The sequence below is a fragment of the Carcharodon carcharias genome, chromosome 17, assembly GCF_017639515.1.
Source record: "Carcharodon carcharias isolate sCarCar2 chromosome 17, sCarCar2.pri, whole genome shotgun sequence".
NCBI lineage: Eukaryota > Metazoa > Chordata > Chondrichthyes > Lamniformes > Lamnidae > Carcharodon > Carcharodon carcharias.
Genome location: NC_054483.1, coordinates 82688857 through 82712953, shown reverse-complemented (window position 1 = coordinate 82712953; position 24097 = coordinate 82688857). Strand labels below are relative to the sequence as shown.

Below are 24097 nucleotides of genomic sequence, written 5' to 3'. Positions count from 1 at the left end.
TTTGGGTGAAATCTGAAGCATTGCTGATTTGATTCGAAGTTGGAAAGGATCTTTGTTGTAAGAGACTTGATAATATATGGCTTAATGTGCTGCGCTGTACCTACAACTACAAGGTGTAATCTTATATTTTTCACTCTTGACACATAAATGTATCTGAACAATTTGCCACATTAAAGTACATGTGGGAACATGGTCCAATTCCTGATCTTTAATAACAATGATGTGTTTACAGGCAATATTTTGTCCAGTAAATTATCATCGCCTAGGCAACAAGACCATCTAAAGCAGCTGCAACAATATGAACGAGTGGTTCCTTGCCTCCTGGATGGAGATCACCAGAAACAATCTAGCAACCTTCATGGAAAGGTCAGCATCTTTATTTTTCCTGTTTCTAATGTGAAAAAGTGACCTATGCCTAATTCTACATAAATCATTATTCATACTGGAACCAAGTAGACATAATCATTACCAGGTACTTTTAATATCTTTCTAACATCCTTTACATTTTTTTTCTGGATTTTTAAGATTAGAGTTTTTATCCAAAGAAAATTAAATATTGCTTAGTTGGGCAAAACAAATCAGAGATTTTGGAGAGAAATTCTATAATTTGCAGAAGTGGCAATATATTAATGTTCAATATTAAACACAGGCCATTAGGCAGAAATATTCTAATTTTCACAGGGGACAGCATGCAGCCAAATCTGACCTCAGCAAATTTTATGTAGTTTAAGTTTACCATAAACTCTAGGCTCAGCACTGCTGCTCAATCCATTCGTTATTTTCATTGTTACTTATTATTTTCCAAAGGATAATATCTTCCTGACATAAGGACCTTTACAACTCTGCTGATGATTTTATAATAAAGGCCAGTACCTGGTATACCAAGGTTAATGAACATGAAGTTGTAGTTGGAAAAGTTAATCACAATTAACATAAAATTAGTTATTGGGTACCAGCAGCTGCACTTTTTCTCTGGGCTCACCAGTGTTTTTCTATTACCCATCTAATTTTTGTGCTGCACTGACAAGATGCACATTTTATTAAAAGTCCGGAAGAACCTTAACATGGTTTACACTATATAGTCAAAACTAAATTCAGCTTGAAGTTTTGTGATCATATATGCATTCTTTTTTTGACATAATTGTTATTCAGGATGTAACTAGTGATGTCCCTCATGGACCTGGACTGGAGCTGCAGCTTTTCATTATATTTATAAATGATTTAGAACCATAGAACACTACAGCACAGAAAACAGGCCATTCGGCCCTTCTAGTCTGTGCCAAAATATTATTCCGCTTGTCCCATTGATCTGCAGCCAGTCCATAACCCTCCAGACCTCTCCCATCCATGTATCTATCTAATTTATTCTTAAAACTTAAGAGTGAGCCCGCATTTACCACGTCAGATGGTAGCTCGTTCCACACTCTCACCACTCTCTGAGTGAAGAAGTTCCCCCTAATGTTCCCCCTAAACCTTTCCCCTTTCACCCTAAAGCCATGTCCTCTCGTGTTTATTTCTCCTAACCTAAGTGGAAAGAGCCTACTTGCATTTATTCTGTCTATACCCCTCATAATTTTGTAAACTTCTTTCATATCTCCCCTCATTTTTCTACGCTCCAAGGAATAAAGTCCTAACCTGTTTAATCTTTCCCAGTAACTCAACTCCTTAAGACCCGGCAACATCCTAGTAGTTGAAGGAATATTGGGGAGAGTTTTGGCACAGTAATGCACAGATTTACGTCAGCTCCTCAGGGGCAGGTAGTGCCAGGGGCTGCTACCTACATGGCCCAGTGCAGTGATATCAGTGAAGAACACCATATGAGCTGCTCAGGAAACAGCCCGTGGTGCTGCCTGCTGGACGGAACCAACAATAGTCTGCGTAAGCAGTAGTACACAAATGAATTTCTCCCCCAGAGAGTCTTATATCTAAGATTGCTGATGGCATAAGTTTGGTGGCACAGTAAATAATGTAGGTCAGAGCAGAAAGTTGCAAAGGAATTTTGATAGATTAAAAGTGAGAGGGAAAAACTGATAGAGTACAGTGTGGGAAAGTGTAATGTGTTCGACTTTGGAACTAAGAAATATAGAATAGAGTATGTTCTAAATGGTGGGAGGCTAAGAATATTGGATGAGCACTAAGCAGAGAAATTTCAGGGTCTAAATACAGAAATTATTAAAAGCTAGTGGACAGGTACAAAAAAAATAAAAAGGCTAGTAGTATGCAGATCTTTTTCTCAAGCGGGTTGTTATTGGAAGGGGAGCAAGCAATGTTACAGCAATATAGAGCAATGGTTAGATCCCATCTGGAGTACTGCATCCAGTTCTGGGCATCATAGCTCAGGAAAGACATACTGGGCTTGGAGGAGAGCAGCTGAGCTTCATCAGAATGGTTCTGCAACGATCAGTCTTCATTTATGTGAACTGGTTGCATAAACTAGACTGTTATTCCCTCAAACTTAGAAGATAAATAAGGTGATCTTATTGCAGTGTTTCTAATGGATTTTGCTGTTTGGACTGGGAGCCCGTGACTGAGGTTCAGTCGTCTTCTTGACACAGGACCTCAAAAAAACCTGCGCATTTGTATGGAATCCAATAAACCCTATTGGAACACATTCCACACCCCTACAAGCTGATGACAGCCCTACCTCTTGATAATCTTTTAAATGAAAACCAAATCAACAAAATTGGGATAACCCTACCTCTTGATGGTGCACTTCCTGGTTGACTGCAGATATCACCAACCACAACCTGATAACTCACCCGAGTGGTGAAGTCCCAGGTTTCAACCTTGGAAAGTCTGGAAAACCCTCAATTCCTTGAATACAGGCGAGGGAAGATGTCGCCATATGTTCCACAAGTGGAACATGAGGAGCAGCTCAAATTGTGACTGTGGCCATCCAAGTCAGGCCACTGCCCACAAACTGAACTTCTGCCCTGAGAGATCCATTCCTGGTGGTAGCACAACCATCCTCACTGTGTCAGCCAAAGCTGTTGAATGGACTGTTAACCTCAACATCAAACTTTCACTACTTCCGCAGTCAGGCAAATAATAATAATAAAAATTGAAGTGTTTAAGATGATTAAAGGATTTGATGAGATAGTTAAATCAATCTCTTTCATCTGGTGGTAACCTCAAAATTAGAGCTAGGCTTTAATTGTTAACATCCGGAGTAATATAAGAAAATACATCTGTGCATAAAGGGCAGTGGAAATCTGGAACTCTCCCAGATAGGCCAATGGAGAATTTCAAAACTGAGATTGTTAGATTTTTGCTAAGGAACTGTATTTAGAGTTATGGAATCAAGGTGGGTAAAACGAGTTAGATGCAGATCAACCATGATCTAATTGATTGACGGAACAGGTTTAACAGATTGAATGCCGTACTCCTGTTCCTGCATTTCGTCTATATTTGCAATATTTATTTAGCACTGGCTCTGCCCAGTGATTCTGCAGAAGTGATCGTGAATGATTATCATCAGTTATACTGCAGTTATACTGTTACTTTCATTTCTCAACGGAACAGACACCATTTGTCAGTAATGGAAAAGTGGCAGATTACTGCATCTTGTGATGGGGTAGATTGCAGTGATCTGTGGAAGGAGGCCATTTTATATTTTCTTATATTCTTATGACCATTACTATTTATTCATTATTGCACTGACTGAGTGGGAAGTTTCAAAATGATCACAATGATTAAGAACATTTGCAACAGGGAAGTCCAAACATTTTTATTTAATGGACCACTCCACTATGTTTTCATGCACCCTCATGGGCTACACACAGAGTTACAGTACAAAATATCAAATTCAGAAGTGCCCATAGAAGAACTCCTTTTTAACCTAAATTACAAACTATCTGCTTCAACTTGATATGACCATTTGAATTTCTTTTTCTATTCTGCGAAAACGCTGGTTTTGTAGCCCACATAAGCCAGGGTTATATGTTACTTGCAATTGTAATTTAAACATCTCTGATTCACAGCAAAATATTATCAGCACTGACTTCTGCATGATTACCATTCCCCAAGGCTCTGTTTGTAATCCTCTTTGGTTATGGAGAGGTAGAACTAGCTGTCATCTGTCTGCATACATGTGGAGGTTGCCCTTTGGCAATATCATCCACGGGCATAGGGCTAGCTTACACATGTGTGTAAGTGGCACCCATCTCTCCATCACCACTGCTTTCCTTGATTCCCTCACTGCCTCTGCATTGTCAGGCTGATTGCTTTGGATGAATTGCACTTGCTTCCAAATGAAAATTGGCAAGATTGAACACAATGCCTTCTCCCCCAACATAACCTTTGTACCTTTGCCGTTGATTCCATCCCCCTCCTGGCTCCTGTCTCAACCAGGATCTCCAAACCTAGCATCTTGTTGAACTCTGAGCTGAGTTTCCAAACCCCTGTTCATCACAAAGACTGCCTCCTTCTACCTCCATAACATTGACCACTTTCATCCTGACTCTTGCTTAAGACTGTAGAAGTTCCTGGTGTAATGTGTTATACTGTGTGGAGATGTCAATTAACAGTTAACATAAAACTGGAAAATCTATAGAATGTTACAAAGCAATAATTTGAAGAAAGCCCTGTTGTATTCACTTTGAGAAATTTGGGATGTGATTGGGGACTCTAAGGCTGCACTTTTTAAAGTAGTTTCACAAAGGGAGAATTGCAACAGTTCCCAAAAGCATCATAAAGAAATATTCTGTATATCTATCTGAATCACAGGACCTAAATTCAGTGCAATGACAGGTGCTAAATTCAATGCGAAGTGACATGTAATTGATGGGTTTGTGTGAAAATATCATGGTTGACTGCACAGGCAACCAATAATACAAATGATTTGCAATGTGACCTAATAGGAAACTTATCAGTTCCATCCATCAGAAATAATAGGCTGTGTGACTGCGCAAGAACATCCTGCATTTAGCTATCCATATCAATGAACAGAAAAAGGTTTCCGTTCTCTTATCCTTGGATATGTATTCACATAAAATGTATTAGGGATAAAATTCATTTCTTTCCAATTTCAATGAAAGTGTAGATGCAAATAGAAAGTGATGAAAGAAGGCTAGACAATGCTAACAGTGACATTTAATTCTCTGCTGACCTTTCATATTACTGTAAAATGGAAATAAGAATTTTACCAAACGATAGTTTAAACAAAAGGCTAATGTTACATGTTTAAAGCCTAGTTAAGATCATTAGCAATTCCAATGAATTAACCTGCATGAAAATCAATGATCTCACATAGTTGAAATTTTAAATATGTCAATTTTAAAATGTTGTAAATGTTGCACAGGATTTAATTGTTCAGTGACATATGGGCCTACATTTTCCACTTTGCGAAATTGTGGTACATCTTTGGAGTGTTAGATCACAGAGATGTCTGGGCTATTGGTCCTTTACATCATCCTGGCCAGATTTCCAGTCTCACAGCAGAGTTTGACTGCAGCAGAGGTTGAGGGAAAAGATAGGCTTCTGCAAACCTACTATGGCATATAGATTGCCAGAACCATAACTTGAGCTTTCACTCATTCTATGATCTATTTTTAAAACTCAGTTCTATCCGCTCCCGCAAATGATGGAAAATAGGCAGATCAGCGGATATATAGTACCTCACCCGTCACTTCAGGTGAGAACTGGGAGGAGCAGATTTCCTGATCAATTTTCCACTTCCACCCATCCCAGTCCACCACAAAGTTGGTGGGAGAAGGGTGGAAATACCTGGAAATTAATTCAGTTAATCAGCTTCTGAACTACTCCTTCTATATCATTGACTTTATTGATTGAATTTGCTTTGGAATTAATTGCTGTACCCAGGTATCACAGAATCACGGAAATGTTACAGTGCAGAAGGAGGCCATTCAGCCCATCAAGTCTTCACTGACAGTCTGAAAGAGCATTCTGCCTAGTCCCACACCCTTGCCTTATCCCCTTAACCTTGCACATTCTCTCTTTTCAGATAACAATCCAATTCCCTTTTGAATACCTTAATCGAATCTGCCTCCAACACCCTCTCAGGAAGTTTGTTCCAGACTCCAACCACCCTCTGGGTGAAAAAATTTTCCTCACCTTACTTTTCCTCCTTTTGCCAATTATTTTGAATCAGTGCCCTCTAGATATGGATGCGCTCTTGAGTGGGACATCTCCTCTTAGCCTTCTATTTTTCAAGAAAACCATCCCAACCTCTCCAATCTATCCACACAGCGACAGTTCTTCTAACTTTGGCACATAGGGCAGAATTTTGCCATCGATGAGCAGGGGGCGGGGCCCGCTCGCCAACACGTAAAATGACGCAGGATGATGTCAGGCGGAACCCCCGACGTCATTCCGCCCCAATTAAATTTTCAGGAAGGCGGGGGCACAGCAAAATCAGCTGCGGGCCCGCCGACCTGTCAATGTCAACTGAGGCCATTGACAGGATAATTTAAACAACTAAAGGACCTGCCCGTCCAACCTTAAAGTTGGCTGGTCGGCCAGGAGCCCCGACAGCAAATAGATAAAACATGAAACCTCATCCTGCAGGTTTTAAAAAGTTTAATAAAGTTATTATGTAAATTATGAACATGTCCCATCTCGTGTGACATTGTCACATGAGGGGAACATGTTCGGGAATTTTTTTTTCTATTTTTCATATTTTTCAAAGTATAAACGATCTCCCTGAGACAGCACTTAACCTCAGGGAGATGTGCGCTCTTTCATGCGCATGCGCGAAAGAGCGAACTCTCGCTTTTAGGGAATCCCCCCCCCCCGCCCGCCCGCACAGGGAATGCATAGCGCTTCCCACCAGACGTCACGCTGGTTGGCTCTTAATTGGCCCGCCCATTTAAAATGGCGGTGCGGCCCGCTTCGCTAGCAGGGATCGGCTCCCCGACCACCAGAGATTGGGTTGGGCCCGCCCGCCCAACAGGCAGAAAACTCTGCCCATTGAAATTTAACATTTGGTGCAATATAACTATTTTAAAATGAAGAACATAAAAGAATAAAGAAAAAACACAGAGAAATTGGACCAGAGTAGAAGAGTTAACATGGCATGATTATCAAATGGCCTCATTCTGTTCTGTAATTTGCTATGATATTATATGATTTATTTTGTGACTTTACGACCTTGTTATATCTTTTTCAAAGTTGTGTTAATTTTATACATTGATAATACACAGAGACTTTATTTATTGTTGTCACTGTGCAAATACATTTTTAACACAGAACATGCTAATTTGTGTTTGAAATACAAGTGCTTCAGTTACGCTTTCATTGTTTAAAATAATATTGTGTATGTTGGCAAAACTAATCTTATTAAGTATTAGTCAGTCTGGTGTAGCATTGCTCACAAAAGATTAAGGCCTGGCCTAGACTAGTCTTTAAATCAAGCTGGGTTAGAGGTTACAGGAGAATGGAACTGGCATGGGAAAGGAAAAGGAGATGGATGGGAGGATGGATTAAGAGGCAGAAGAGTGAGGGGAAGAGGTAGAGGGAGAAAGAGAAGGTGAGGGAAGGGCAAGTTCATAATCTATCTTATTCTCTCAAGAGGTGGGTAAGTCTAGTGGGGATTGGATCCATTTCCAGTTTTTCTGCTTAATTGTTGGGGGGAGGCAAGTTATCATTTTATCTTGTAATTTTTTTGATCAATTGCAGGGGTAAGGTGGGGGGCAGAAGGTTGACATGCACTTGTGGCAGTTATCATGTAACCATATAATGGCTACAGCACAAAAAAGGTCATTTGACCAGTTGGGTCCTTGTCAGTTCTCTGCAAGATCAACTCAGCCAGTCCCACTCCCAGCCCTTTTCCTGTAACCCTGCCATTTGTTTCTCTTCAGGGACTTATCCAATTCCTTTTTGAAAGCCATGATTGAACTTGACCCCCAACACATTCTCAGGCAGTGCATTTCTGTAAAAATGTTTTTTTATTGTGAAACCGTTGGTTCTTTTGCCAATTATCTTAAATCACTATCCTCTGGCTCTCAACATTTCACCAATAGGATCACTCTGTCTAGACTTTTCATGATTTGGAATTCTGCTGCCAAATCTCCGCTCAACCTTCTCTTCTCCAAGGGGAACAACCTCAGCTACTCCAATCTTTCATGCAACTGAAGTCCCTCATCCCAGGAGCCACTCTTGTTATGCCTACTTAAGGGCCTCATCCCGCCACCATTGGTATTAACCCAGTGGAGGCTGTGGGGCTTGACGTGTGGGGAAGATGACAAGCAGACCCATGCGGGGTTGCTTGCTGGTTGCCGGGGCATCAGTTATTCAAAGGCACTCAATGTCTGATTAAGGGACCCAGCAACAGGACGTGCAGATGGTGGAGTGGTGGGGGAGGGGCGGGGGGTGCACGGGCTGCACCTACTGGGAGCTACCAGCTGCTCTTGCTGCCAACCAGCCCACGGCCCCAACCCCGGGACCCGTCCTCCCCCCATCACTCACCTGTGGCTTGAGATCCAGCGATGATACTGGGCCTTCAGTGGGTGTCATACCACTAGCAGCCACTACCTCTCTGGTGGCGCTGCTGACCAGTAGATTTGCCAGTCTCTGATTGGCCGACAGCTCTCGACATGGAGGACTTCCATCCTTGAGGTCCTTGATCCCAGAGAAATTGTCCAGTTCCTGAGGGACAATTCATTTGATGGATTTTCCTGAAAGGAGGTGGTGCAGGGCTTCTGCAGGATTGCTAGCTGGTGGACAGGACCCTTGTTGCCTCCATTAAATCTAGCCCATAGACTCACAATCCACATTTCTCTGTATGCCACTCTGCTCGTGGCCTGGCTCTTTATCCCACTCCAATCACAGTCTTGCTATTTAATCCAGTTTAGCTTCCAGTCTCTCTCTTCATACAAAGTTTCTGCTTCATGGAGCGGGTCTGGGGGGGGTGTGGGGTGGGGTGGGGGGGTGATGGTAGTTTCCTTGCTTTTGGCAGCAGAGAGATTGAATATTCTGATTCCTGGTTTAGTGTTTGTTTTTCAGCTGTGTTATTTCTGTTCAGTAGGGTGATAGCACAGTGTGTGTGTGCTGATGGTTGTACTCATTTTCATGGTGAAGTTGTGTGGTCACAGTGTTTCCCCTTTTTTGTCTGGAGACGTGTTCTGAGTCTTTGGGCTGGATTTTTATGTTTGAGGTGGGAATTGTGAGTTGGGAAATTTATCCACTTTGAGGTCCCACCTTCTACCCAGGATTGCAGCCGGCAGGATTTTTATCAGGCGGAGGTGGACATGGCCTAGAGTAGCCAGGCCTGAGGCTGAGACAGAGGCCGTTCAATACTGAAGTGGCTAGGTTAAAGGCCTGCCTCCATTCACTGAAACATCAGCCCAGTTCTGGAGATCAGTGTGAAGCTCCACTAACCTTCACACCCCCCTTTCTCTCACTCCCTACCCCTCCCCGCACATTGCCTCATCCCCATAACCCTTTCACCCCCTTACTCACTCAACACCTCATAACCGCACATACCCATTGTCTCCCACAAACCCCCTTACCTACCTCACCCCTCTTTATCCCCTCAGCCCCTTACCCTCTCAGCCCCACATACCCACTTCAACCTCCCATTTCTCCTACAGATCCCTTACCCACTTCATCCCCCTTTACTGCTCCAAACCACCTTTACCCCTTCAACCTAGCTTACTCCCTTCACCTCTCCCCCCCATCCCCCACTGCCGAACCCACTCAATCATATCAATTACAGAAATAACTCACAAGCCCTATAATAACGTTTGGAAGTTTCTTTCATACTCATCAATCTGTCAAAATAAACAAACATTACTTGAATAGCCATTTAAAATGATTGTTCTCTTCAGAAGATACATTAAACGAACATTACATGAAGAGCCACAGTAAAAACCATTATCCTCTCAGAAGTTCATAAATCTGTCAAAATAAACAAACTCACATTCCCCTGGACAGGTGTGTAAACAACCCTTCCTGAGCAGAATCCATTAGTAGTTTGAAAGGCAGCCAAACATCCAAATTGACATTCACCTGAACAACTATGCTAAAAAAAACTCTCCTGAACATAATTCATTCAAGGCTTTGAAGCTAGCTAACATCTCAACAATCTGTCAAAGCTTTGAATCAGCCAAACAAGTGACTGTGCCATATTTCAAGGCAAAAATGAATGCAATGGGGACATTTCACACAATCAGATCTGGTTTTCAACCTGGGCTAGCCTTACAAAATTTTACAATGTAGAAGAGCCCTTTATCCATGGATAATCTACTTTAACACATCTGAAGACTTTTCCACTTTTACAGTGCTGTTCTTTCCCTTGATAGCTTGTCAGTTGTCAGAAGTAACAACCTGGCAACCATATTATTTAATGGTTACTTGCTGTTATGGACAGGAGAGAGACAGACAAACTGAACTTCTTTCCTCACACTGATTGTCCGTAAGCAGAAGGTGTTTTGAATTATTTTTAAAGTATGCTGTCGTATATTTTCCAAAACCCTTGGTTTGTGTGATCCAATTTACTAATAACTTGCAACAAATTTACGATATGATTAATTCAGAAATTTAGTTTATTTGACATTCAAAACCAAGGGGCGGAGACTTCACAACTTCCCACTCCACCACACACACACACACACACACACACACACATACATATACACACATACATAATAGGAAATAGAGAAAAGAGTTTTACAACTATGGATAGTAACAGTACAAGAACTATAGAAATGAATATTAGTTCACGTGATTTCCACGGGAGGGGAGGAAATCCGCAACTGTCAAAGTGTGCTCTTTCACGCATGCGCACGCAAAAGAGCACACTGTTCCCTGAGGTAAAGTCCTGTCTCAGGGAGTTTAGTGAAAGGTAAGTAAAGTCAAAAAATAGAGACAAATTATTAACATGTTCCCCTCATGTGACAATGTCACACGAGATGGGACGTGTTGATAACAAACTCATAAAATTTATTAAATTTTTACAAAACGGTAATGAAACTTCGTCCTGCCAGTGGATGAAGTTTCATTAATAATCTACAGGCTGCTGGGGCTCCTGGTTGGCTGGGCAGGGCATTTAACTATCTTATTGAGCCTGTCAATGGCCTTAATTGGCCTCTGACAGGTCGGCGGGCGGACAGCTGGTTTCGCTGTCCGCCCGCCTTCCTTAAGATTTAAATGGCCCGGGATGATGTCGGGGATTCCTCCCGACGTCATCCCGCGTTATTTTCCCCTCGACGAGCGGGCCCTGCCCCCAAATCGCCAAGGAGAAAATCCTGGCCTAGGTTTTGAAAGAGTTACCATCCATATTGAGGGTCTGGAGTCGGGAAGACACTGTCTAGGTAGACCCTTTGACTCTACTCGGAGGGTAAGCTTATCAGATGCAATTGACGTCCTTTTGTCCCCTCAATTGTCTCCTTTTGAAATGGACCTGGACAGTCCCAGATTTGAGATGAGTCTGTTGGCAGGTCTGCAGGCATAACAAGTCCCGATGTGTGAGTTCCCTGGTTTTGTAATTACAAGCGATATATACAATGGAGTGTGAGATTCCACAGGCTGAGAGAGGAATTCTTTTGTTCTAAACTTCTGTTGGTAGCTTTCAGGACAAAGGGCCAGTCTTGTGGTCATGTGACTTGTAGCAGCCACATTTTTTGGTTTGTCAGACAGTCCATTTTAAAGATAGGAAAAAGAATAAAGTTTTGATACATTCAGTGTTGGATTTCTTTTCATGTCATAGAAACCCAACACTTACCCTTTTAAAACAAAGCACTACAAACAGATATAATTTATGCTACAATATTGCATAATGACATGTGAAATAGGCAACAGTTATTTTACTAACCTTTCGTGCGGTTCCCACCTCCAAACCTTGGTCCAGCCATGGCTCACGACACCTCTCTGCTGGATTGATTTGTGTCACCTACAAAACCCATCCTCCCCCATCAAAATTGCGACAGTTCCAAAATGCCCACTTCTGCAATGGCACCGGCAATGTCGAGACAGCAGGGCGTGGCTGCTGACCCGCCTCTGTTCCCATGCCAATAAAAATTGCCAGCGGCAGAAATGGGGGTAGGAATCCCGGATCCAGGTCCCACATATCATTTTTAAAGCCCGCCCAACACACTTTGCTCCTGCTTTGGGATAAGAAAATTCAGCCCTTTGTGTCCATTCAGCATGTAACGTTACTGTCTGTGCTTTGCCTTGCTTTCTGTCAAGTGGCTGACATTCAGCAATCACCTGTGGTCAGACTATTTGCAGTCCTTATGGGAGGTTGCTATGTTAAATGCTCCATGCAGGCCAGAGTAGAACAGGGCCTGATGTTTCGAAGTGTTGTTTTAGTCCTTGCCAGTTTACTTTATATTGTGCTCATTTTTAAATAGCTCATCTACAGGAATGCTTTATAGCAGCTATTGCTTTCTCATCTATTTTATTGTCCACCTTCCAATTATAAATACTGTTGTTAGTCCCTCAGTTTTCATTTTCAGAGACATTCTGTTAGATTTTTTGATGGTGGCAGGCCTTTTTAATTCTTTTCAACATATTTTATCTTCTGGAAGCAACTTTGGAAGAGTTGCAGAGTGGCTTAAAGGCATGTCTTTGCTTGTTCATCTTGTTTTCATGCAGAGAATATAACTTGCATATTTGGGCTTCACTTATTTCTGAAGGTACTTCAATTCATCTTACTGGTACGTGGGAGTTGGCAAATGCATACTTTTAAACAGGACCATCAGCTGATTGTTTAGGGTTGGTTATCAGCTGAGACATAACATTTTTTGGCACCTCGGTATTTTCAACCTGTCACACAACAATATCTCTACAGAATGAAAAGTTTGAATTTCGATGTCACAGATTACACAAAAAGGGGACTGAGCTCGTAAGTGATTTTGGGGTAGTTTATTTAAAAGCAGCAGTTTAAATACAATGGGTTAGTTAAATAGACAAGACTCATGACAGGTGAGGTCGGTGTACTGGTCCCAGAGGGTGAAGGGATGGGTGAAGCCAATTTTTACAGCTGGCTGAGGCAGTCTCTTGCCTGTTCTATTCACAGCCTTCTTTCTCTATTGTTCTTTTTCTTCTCGAACTAACCAAGATGTTTGGAAGCTCTCGCTCCCCAACTTTGTCAGTCTGAAGAAGACTGGTCAGCATGTCTTTCCTGTCCGAAGTGCTTTTTTCCCTCTTGAGAGCCTGTTGGTAACCTTTCCTCAGACAGTTGATTTATATATAGGTCATGAGATCCAACCTGAGCAGGAATGTCTGTGCTAGAGACAAATCCTTGGCAGAGATAACAGACCTGTCCTGTGTTTTTCAGCCAGCAAGCTGCTATGAAAACTTTCTTCATAAGATTACTATAAAATGCAATAAATTCCTTCAGATTTTATAAGGTTATTATATAACGATTCCTTACAAGATTCACCCACTGGTAGAGTACGTGAAGCCTTTTTCCATTTTTAGTTTATGAAAGATTTATAACATACAGTGTCATATATGTTGCAAAATAATCCTCCATTAATATTACAAAAAGCATTAATAATAGAGGAATTGCATGCAAAAGCAAGGAAGTAACACTAAATCTTTATAAAACATTGGTTAGACTTCCGCTTGAGTATTGTGTTGAATTTTGAGCATTACTCTTAAGGAAGGATATCAAGGCCTGAGACAGGCTGTAGAAGAGATTTACTAGAATGGTACCAGTTATGTGGAGAAGCTGGGGTTCTTTTTAGATCAGAGAGACTGGGAGGAGATTTTTTAGAGGTATTGAAAATCATGACCACTTTGATATAATAATTAAGGAGAAATTGTACCTCATGGCAGAACTTAAAGTCATAAAGAACTAAAAGTCACAGATTTAAAGTGATTGGCATTAGAACCAGAGGCACTATGAGGAAACTTTCTTTTTAATACAAGTTAATGTAATCTGGAATGCTGCCTGAAAGAGGAGTGGAGGCAGATTCAAAATTTATATTCAAAAGAAAATTGGAGGAATACTGGCGTGGAAAAAAAATCCAGGGATATGAGGTAAGTGTAAGAGAGTGGGATTAATTGGATAGCTTTACAAAAGAGCTGGCACAGGTATGATGGGCTGTCTGGTGTCTTTTTGTGCTATATCATTCTGTGATTCAAATATAATGCTGTCTGTTGGAGATACCTCTTATCAGAGGCTGCATTCCAAGATAATTTATGGAATGTTTTTTGTGGTTCTGGGTTGGTGTAGACCTCCATGCCATTGAATGTGATGGAATACAAGACGTAACAAAGAGCAGGATGGTATTAGCCCCTAGGTCTTTGGACTTTACCTTCCCTTAATCCCTTGACACTCTCAATGGGAGGGATATCAATTTTCAGATTTTCGGTGGAAATGGAGGGCTTCTAATTTTGTCAGCCTTGGAACCCAGAGTCACAAAGTTCTGGGTTCAAGTCCCACTCCAGGGCTTGATTACAAAAATCAAAAGCTGACACTGTCAGAGATGCCCCCTTTTGGATGAGATGTTAAACCAAGGCCCCATCTGCCTGCTCGGGTGGATATAAAAGATTCCTTGCTACTATTTCAAAGAAGAACAGATGAGTTAACCCGATGTCCTGGCCAATATTATCCCTCAATCAACATTAAAAGAAAACAGATCATCTGGTAATTATCACATTACTATTTGTGGAAGTTCGCTGAGCACATATTGGCTACTGTGTTTCCTACATTGCAACAGTGACTAGACTTCAAGAAGTACTTCAATGGCTGTAAAGCACTTTGAGACATCCAGTGATCGTGAGAAGCATTAAATAAATGCAAATCTTTCTTTCTTTCAGTTAAAAACACAACTGTTGTGCTGTGCCTGTTCAATTTAATATTACAAGTTTTGCCAGTTACTAACTTGAAAAAGAGGTCATTCATCCTTAATCTTGTATTTGACAGTTCCTTTCTGAACTTCAGAAGTCATATGTTCAAAATCCAAGAAAGTCATGGTAACTCTCTTTCTTAGGATATGAGAAAAAAACTGTTCTGTTTAATTTGGGGCAGTTGGAAAATCCCATGAGATGAAACAGTTTTTATCCTAGGCTATAGTTTGCCAGCTGTGGTTCTCAGTCTGTGAACAATATCGACAAACACTGTGAGTATAGTCTGTTAACAATAAACAACAACTTGCATTCAGCTAGTACTTTGTCAGAAAACTGCTACATAAGCTTAATTATGTTGCATAAACATGCAATACCTGCTATTTGTGTTCATGTTTCTGCTCCTAGGAATTCTAACTACCTAGTCCAAAATACTTCCAGTATCTGATATTCGCAGGGCATTTTTACAACAGTTCAGTTCATGAGGCCGAAGTCTGACACTGGACATCTGGGTCTCCGCTTAAAAGAGATTGAAATAGAACGATCAAGATCCCCATTTCCAACAGGGAAACAATTGAATCTTGTAGTTTAGTTTGGAAAAACTTAGTTATAACCTTAATAGAAGATGCTCATTTCAGGAAGATGGAGCAGTGCCATAAACTGCATTTATGACTCCCTTGGAGCTCATGAGCTCCTTTTACCAATAAAGTTAATGATTCCCATGTCATAGAAAAGGGAAGTGGGAAACATAAAGAGGAGAAAGGCTAGAAATACTGAAATAGGCAGAATTTTGCATTTTAAAGAACTTCATCACCAACACAACTGTGGCTCATGAATTACTATGAATTGTTTCTGATGACACTGATTTCTGATAAACATACTGTGCGAATTTCAGAAAGACAGGATAGCTTAGAAATTAATTTGTGCAGTTACTACCACTTAAAAACAGTGCGCTGGCCAGATAATTGTTCAATATCTTGATAGGTATCAACCCATTCATTTAAAATGTTAATTTTGCAGACAGAAGAATGCCATATCCATTAAGGGTTTGTGTGCTAGCATTGTAAATAGTAATTTCCAGGTTAATTTCCTCAATGCCTTTTTCTGATACAGTACAATACTGGTTATACTTTTGATTGACTCTCATAACCCGAGCCTTAAAAAGCATCAGCATTGGAGCAGTTCCTCATTTTGACTTGTGTATTTTTTGGCCCGTATGACTTTACCAAAGACCTCTTAAACTAAAATCGGTGGAATTTTCATTGTATAGGTAGAAATATGAAGAATTGGCATTTTGTGGGATTGATTTGCCTGTTAAATAAACTTGGAAAATATCACAAAATGCAGGTACAAAAATTAAATGGCTTCAGGTTTTCCTGAGAGCTAATGTGTAATAGATACAATGATTTTTTTTGGCAGAGAAACAATAGCAAAGACATCATAGCAACCAGGAAGAAAGCAAAATCTAACACAAATGCAGTTGAAGGAAACACCTCTGCTTTGAGCATGTCTGAATTTCATCTTTTGGCAATATTAGTTTCAGAACATGCAGATTACATTACCCACAGATGCCAGAAGTTCAGCCAAACTATAAGAAGATTTCTTCATCACTGTGGGGTTTACTCTTGAGACAGCTTTACAACTGTAAATCATATGTTTTAGTTTTCTGTGTTAGCTAAGGTTGTAACAGAGAGTGAAGCCTTAAGTTCAAGTTTGTGCACCAGATATTTCAGTTAAAGGGGTAGAGTTTCCTGGATCTGCAGGCAAACTGAGCAGCTTTGGTGCGGCAAATATCAGAAAATTGGACAAGTCAAAGTGTATGCCTATATCAAAGCCTGACCCATTTTCTTCAGACACCACTGATCATTTTTCAATGTTGGCTGGGCCCAGGCAATCCAATGCATCTGAGTGGAGACGCTGGAAAATCTCCCTTAATATGTCTGAACTATTTGATTACTTTCAGCTCATTTATTGTCAGTACAAACTTTCACTCTCTTGATCTAACTTAGGCAGACACAGTCTAGATTAATCAATTAATTCAGACATCATCAAATAATATGCATGACCAGTCCAGCAGTAGAACAATGATAAAGATATTTGTAATCAATTTCTCACACTCAGATTATTCCATTGCATGTCCATGCACACTGAAATTACACTATATTACTGTTAGGCTGTGGACACTTAACATACTCACAAGCTATTTGTTTGTCCTCTATTGTAACAGGCTCATTAACGAGTTGATTTTAAATGGCGGGAGATTGTGCAATACAGTAAACATTGGAGAAAGGGAAGGTGGTGTATTTACAATTTCAACAAAACAGGGCAAGGAAGTTTAGAAAGACACCTGATCATAATAGTGGTGATAAAATGTAGCCTTAAGATAGATTGTAGAGGTGAGAGTAATTGCTCATTGGACAACAAGGTTTTTCTGACACACTATCCAATGTTTCAAGAGAGGTGTTAAGTGCTTCTCCAGATACAGAATCAGCTTTCAAGTCTTGGATTAACTCAGGCGTTGTGGAGAGTTAACATCTGTTAAGAAGCAGGCAACATTTCTTTGGGGTAGCTTTAGAAATTGATTTTATGTCAAAAGTTCTACTTCAGGTCAAAGGATATAGTGAGACCAAAAATATTGAAAGATGAATAAGACTAAGCCATCAAAGATGAAACGTGATAAGTATTGGTTCAAATTATGAAAATTGTGAATCAACTATGTCTTCCAGGAATTGAAAGAAAGAAGGGGCTGGATTTAATGTTCCCCATCCCCCACTCCCACCGCCATTGAGCATGTTTTCAGTGGGGTTGGGAGGGGAGGCATGTAAAATATAACGGGTGGCTAGGCAACCACCATCCCATCCACCACCCCCGCCACCATTGCCCATAAAACGGTAGGTGGGCGGGTGCCAAAGTCAGCAGCCCACCCAACATTTTTAAAAAGATAATTAACAGCTTGTTAACGAGCCAATTGACCCAAATGTTATACTGCCCACGCCATAATACAGTTGGCATGGGCAGGCAGGACTGAGTAGACCATTTTTTAAACCAGACTGGTTAAAAGGTAGGAAGGAAGGAGGGTACATACTTCAGGCTTGCTTGTATGCATCAGAGGCACCCTGCCCACCCCTCAAGATGTTACTCCCCCCCCGCTACTTTGTCACTTCCTACCTGGCCAACAAAACTGCCCCCACCCACCTCGCTTCTCTCCCTAGGTTCCGTGATTCTTCCCTGTCCAAACCCAGGATTTACCTGACAGCCATGGCTGTCTTCCGCCCAGGGCCTAGTTGCAGCCCCAGTAGCAGCCACTATTGAGCTCTGACAGTGCTGAGACTGCTAGAGCTACTGGTCAATCAGGATTTCTGGCAGCTCTTGAGGGTGGGATTTTCTCCCACTGAGGGCCGAAGTCCCACTTTCACCTACTTAAGACCGTCCCGTGGGTCGGCTGGCGTCGGACATTTTTTACCAGGGTGGGGGGAGCAGCAGTATGCACCCCTCCACTAAAATTCAACCCAAGATTTTCATTTCCTTATTAAAGAGCCTAAGGGAATTCAAGCTGTAGTAATTCAATCTTTGCATTGCAAGAGGACTAAGTGCTATGCATCTTGACGGGATCTGATCTGTTCAAAAGGAAATATCAAAGTCATATACAAATAATTTTGTTGACTTGGTGCTTGGATTTTCAACTGTTACCATGTTGGTATCTTGCAAGTGTAAATGCTGAAATGGCATAAATTCTGAACTGGTGTCCTTCAACCTTTTCAAAAATTAAGATGCTGCTGTGTTGTAGTCATTTCACTATGCTCACTCAAGGGGTGATATTTAATCCAGGCAATGGAGTCTCCCCCGCCAGCTGGAGAGCTGGCGAGAGCCCTGCACCATCTGCTTTGGGGAAGGTCTGTATATTAAGTGCCTGTAAATGACCAGAAATGGGCCTTCCCTAAGATCAAGGACCCAGGAGTCTGATATCCCTCCTCCTGAGAGCAATTAGTCAATCAGAGGCCAAAAGTTCTTCATTATAGGCAGCACCAGAGGGAGTGGTGGCAGCTGCCAGTAATGCGCCCACCAGAGCCGCAGGATCAGTCTGAGACCCCAGGCTACTGCTGAGTGAGGGTGGGATGGGGGTCACAGGAGAGGTGTGGAGGTGGGGAGGGGTGTTGGGAGCAAGAGCAGGGGCTGGCTCTCAGCGGCTACCCCCCCCCTAACTTTTCTGATGCCGGGTCCCTTAATCAGGCGCTGATTGCCTGATAACGAGGGACCCCCGTCCCTCCCCAGGAGCCAGTATGCTTTTTGGGCTTCCTGCATGACAAGTGTCCTGCTTGCCACTGGTTGAATAATGGCGATGGTGGGATGATGTTCTTAAGTGGACATTGATTGCTACTTAAGGGTCTCAATTGGCAGTGTGGCAGGAAGGCATTGGGGCCCCGCTGGCATTTTCCCACCTGATTAAATGCCTCCTCTGTCTTCAAACTCACCTTGGGGAGGGCATTAAATTCTGCCCAACACTCCACTCAACATTTCCATCTGGACTTTTCTATCTGCATGCTGGACACACATAAACAGCTAGGCTGTTCTGATTATAACTTACATAATACCAGGACTCATCATAGCCCAGCAATACCTAGATAGAAACCACAGAGGGACCTGGTGAATAGAATAGTTGCTATTGTACTTCAGACAGCCTCAGACAAATTCAAATGAGAACTCGGACTACCCAATCATTTTAAATGCTATTTTGTGATTTTTATATTTTGTATCACAGAGTCACCCTAAATGGGCGAAGTTCCTAATTGAAGCTGAAGGCAAACAGTTGATCATCGAACTTGAAAGAAATGAGTGAGTAGCCCTTACGTAGTCTGTGCTATAAATTGATGGCATATGTAACGCCTAAGGCAATAACTGTGTTCTGCTTAATGATGCATAGCTTCTGGTAAACATTTTGCAACTCTAATGTTCCTATTTAAATTGCTTTTAAGATAAACATTAATCTACACATTCTAAGATTCTGTTAAATATGCTAAATAATATTGAACATTCATTAAAATCATAGATAAAAGTTTATTCTAATTTACAGCTTTGCTTTTTATATTTGCCACATGATGAATATGTTGACAAGTTAGTGTATTTTAATGACCCTGCTACTTTTACTTTTAATGCTTAAAACATGTAACAATATTATTTATCAATCAAATATTCCCACCTTGGCAGAAATGGTACTTTGCAGTAACTCTGTCTTGTCCTAATAAATCTGAACCACAAGTTTTCAGTTAAACATTCTTGCTCTGAGTGCTCCAGCAATGCTTGAGTGCAGACATCATGCTCAATTCTAAAGTTGAAGATTACAGTTTTGACTTTTAAATCTATCTCGTGAGGATTATACAGCCCATAGCCCATAGTGTGCAGAACAAAACAATCCTTTGTGTATTACATAACTGTACTAAAAAGAGGTAAACTTTGGTGTTGGCAACATATGCACTCAAGATGGAAATTGGTAAGTTGTTTTGAAAAATTGATGATGATTAATTTTGCAGCCCCTGCAGCTGCCATTCGTAGATCTTCTCCCAATTTTTATCCCATGGACACACTATGACTGCAGTTATGTGAACAAAGAGAAATGTACCCTCAGATCTTTGTCCCTGGTTTGGATTGGTTTGGCTTAGGTCATTTTTGTAGCTTGTGAGGATACTCTGAATAGTGTTGATGAGTTCTTCAGTGTTGATTGGTAACTAGCGCTTCTATTGCCACAGCAGAAGACAAAAGCACACAGTGAACACAGCACTTGTGGAGACTAAATTCATGAATCCATTCATAAATGTGACAAAACAATTCTTTATGAGAAGAACACCTGTTACACTGCATCATCAGATGGAATATCCTCTGTTCCATCATTGCTGATCAGGTTGAGTTTAAACTGAGCTGGTTCATGTGTGTCTGCCTGGCACATGTCTCTGTGATGTCATCCAGATTTAGATGGATGTAGATTACATGGATTTTAATCTGGATGTGGATTAGAATAAAATTTTAAAAATTAAGTTTATTCAGAGCCACCAACTAAAGCCCAGCAATAGTAAAATGCTGTTGAATTCTATTTAGTTCCATAATACACTGCAAAATGCTCTTTTATCCTATGCTTTCTGTTGGTACCATTAATTGCATACTATATAGTCACTGTAAGGTTTCTTTAATTTGGCTTGCAATGAAACTACCAAAAGTAAAGAGAACTCTACTGAGTTAGAATAATATGTGACCAGTTTATTCACACACTGTACAGTTGAAGCAGAATTCATTACATGAAAAACAAGTAATAATGCTTTCCACCAGGATGGAGGAGAGCAAAGGAAGAGATTTCTCCACTGTACAGTGCTATCAAGAGATTGAAATTTTACCTAGCATATCATAAAATAATGGTTATTTATGTATTGTGACAGTTAATTTATATTTTTAAGATATATTGGATAAAAATTCATTGTTGGACATGTAGGGTGAGCATCTCGATGGCTGAATGGTAAAGCCTGTGGTGGCCCCGATACTGGAGCTTGGGCCTCATTTTTAACAAACGAGTGGCATGAACAGCCAGCCAGTGAATGGTCAATACAGATCTTAACTGAAGGCTGCTGATAGTGCCACAACGGTTCTCAGTTAAATGGAGCTTGGAAATAGGATTGGGGAAAACAGAGGCAAGGGTAGGTATTCAGAGGAGTCAGGCTGTTTGTGGCAGTTGGGGGAGGCAGTGATGGGCAGCGGAAGTCGGGTGGACTGGTCCAGTATCCATTAGGGAGTAGGAGTCATGGCAGCCTTCATCCTTTAAACATAGGGTCCATAGGTATACTCCAGCTCCTCAAAAAGTATCGTGTTGGTAGCAGGCGACCCCAAAGTCTGGTCTTCCTGAGTGCAGTGAGGGGTCTCAAACAGGTCTCAGGCCCATTATTCTCCTTTCCTAATATTGCAAGGGATGCCCTTCCCGCTGAAGATGTTATATGCTTCCTTCCAGTCGTATTGGCAGTTTCATCGGCTGAATTTATAAATTTTAGAGATTAAGATAATAATACCTATTATTATTTTTACAAGGATTTGGATTCACAGAAAATGAATGATTCTTCTTTTCAGTCTATCAATCTGTGGATCTCTTATTACTGAAGGATCTATTTTAGCTAATACTATTACTATAATTTGTGTAGTTGCATTTGAATGCAATATTTTCTTTTTAAAATTTATGTTAATCATTGCTTTAAACTCAAATTCACAACAATTCATTTTCTTTTCATCTGAATGATGAGACTAAGTTGTGAAAACAAACACTTGGGGGAGCTGAGTAAAATATTTGCATTTTAGAAGAAAAAACAGTTGACAAGCCAGTATCTTGTAGCTTGACCTTAATGTTAGCTAATCAAAATAAACAAAAAATGTTTTAGTAAAGAAAGAATCAGCCTTACTGGATACAGTTACAACTGCAGCATGTCAGTGGAATGTCCAAAGCAGACTGGAGCAGTCAGTTCAATCCCCAATGTACTGAGCCAAAGCCTACAGCTAACACTGTTGCTAAGCAATCTGCTGGTGACCAAGTGCTACTCGACTGAATGGAACGTTTATTAAACTGACCCTGCTCTGTCTACAATTAATCATGTACTTGAATTACTTTCTGCCCGCCATATTCTACCAATAGTGTTGACCTTGTCATTCATTATTGCCAAATTCAATATTGCAGGGAGATGCATTTAAATTAAAACAGATTAATATTATATGTCAAATATTTCATACATATTTCAAGACTTCCATTTTCAGGGACAACATCTATTTTGTTTGCTGTTCATTGGCTGCCCATCACAACTAAAAAATCAAGACCAAGTCAAGCACCCTTAAGCATGTTAAAGTACTCCATTGGGCAGAATTTTCCGTTTGATGTGCGGGGGCAGGCCCTGCACGTCCGTGTGTAAAAGAATGCGCGGTGACGGCGGGAGAGCATTCTGATGTCACCGTGCGCCATCGCGATATTTTGCTGGGCGGCCGCGCAATGAAGTCCGACGTGCACCCGCCATTAATTAATGGGCCACTTGTGGCACTTTAGTCTTCAATCGATGCCGATTTTTCGGTGCCTGTGTGATCTTTGGGTTGGCGCACAGGCGCCACTGGCAGGCGGGAGACATTTGTATTAACCTCATCCACAGGCGGGATAAGAGAGTTCAGTGGGTTCGTGAATCTGCTCCATGAAGTATTTATTGTTGAATGTTTTTCAAACTTGCCAGTGTGATCTGCAGTACTTCAGAATGCATTCCAGCTGCTTTTCCTGGACTCTTAACCTTCAGGACAGCACTCTGCAGTGAGGAATCTTTTCTGGGCGTGCAGGTTTCAGGAAGCTTTCCATTAGCCTGGGTATGGGAGCTGATCTGACCACTGAAGGCAGCTCCTCTGAGAAGGAAGGGAGGGCTAGACGGGGGAGGTGTCCAGGAATGCACATTCAGCCTCCAGGGGAGCCATATTTGGGAGTACAGGCACAGGCACAAGGGGTGCAGGGCCAAGAGGTGGACCAAGGCGGAAGGGGCTGCAGAAGACGCCACTATCCTGCTGCCAGGGTATACAGGCGGTGAAGCAGCTATCTCAGTATGACTGAGGTGCAGTGCCGAAGGAGGCTCTAACTCTCAAGGAAGACAGTCAGCTATATCTGTCAGATGATTGGGCCTGAGATCTCTGCAAACTGTGTAGGTGGACACCCCATGCCAGTGGCTCTAAAGGTCACAGCTGCCCTCAACTTCTATGCCTCTGGCTCTTTCCAGGGGTCAGTGGGTGATCTTTGCAGTGTCTCCCAATCAGCTGTCCACACTTGTGTCAAGCAGGTTACAGATGCTCTATTCAGGCATGCATTGACTTCCATCAACTTCCGTTGGGATGAAGCAAGCCAGACACAGCGAGCCAGAAGCTTCATGGCCATTGCTGGCTTCCCCCGCGTCCAGGGTGCAATAGACTGCACACATGTGGCCACCAAGGCACCAGCAGGTGAACCTGTGCCTTTGTCAACAGGATGGGCTTCCACTCCATGAACGTGCAGATAGTGTGTGATCACAGGGCGCAGATTCTACAAGTTTGTGCAAGGTACCCAGGCAGCACCCACGATGCCTACATCCTCAGACACTCCCAGGTGCCGAGGCTCTTCAGTTCTCCAGCCCGGCTTGATGGTTGGCTGCTGGGTGACAAGGGCTATCCCCTCAGAAGATGATTCTTGATGCCTCTCTGCCATCCAAGAGCAGAAGCTGAGCAGCGGTACAATAGGAGCCACGCTCCACAAGGGCTGTGGTGGAGAGAGCCATCGGTCTTCTCAAGATGCCCTTCCAGTTCCTGGACCACTCAGGAA

The 24097-nt window shown here is 41.7% G+C and overlaps 1 protein-coding gene across 3 annotated transcripts in view; it reads left to right on the top strand.

Moving 5' to 3' along the window:
• LOC121290177 (disintegrin and metalloproteinase domain-containing protein 12-like) overlaps positions 1-24097 on the top strand; it is a 450435-nt gene that overhangs the window by 68404 nt on the left and 357934 nt on the right. For all 3 annotated transcript variants that reach the window (XM_041210433.1, XM_041210431.1, XM_041210430.1), the window contains exons 2-3: positions 233-366; positions 19514-19587. In XM_041210433.1, coding sequence (XP_041066367.1) covers positions 233-366; positions 19514-19587 — 208 coding nt within the window. The remainder of the gene's footprint in view (positions 1-232; positions 367-19513; positions 19588-24097) is intronic.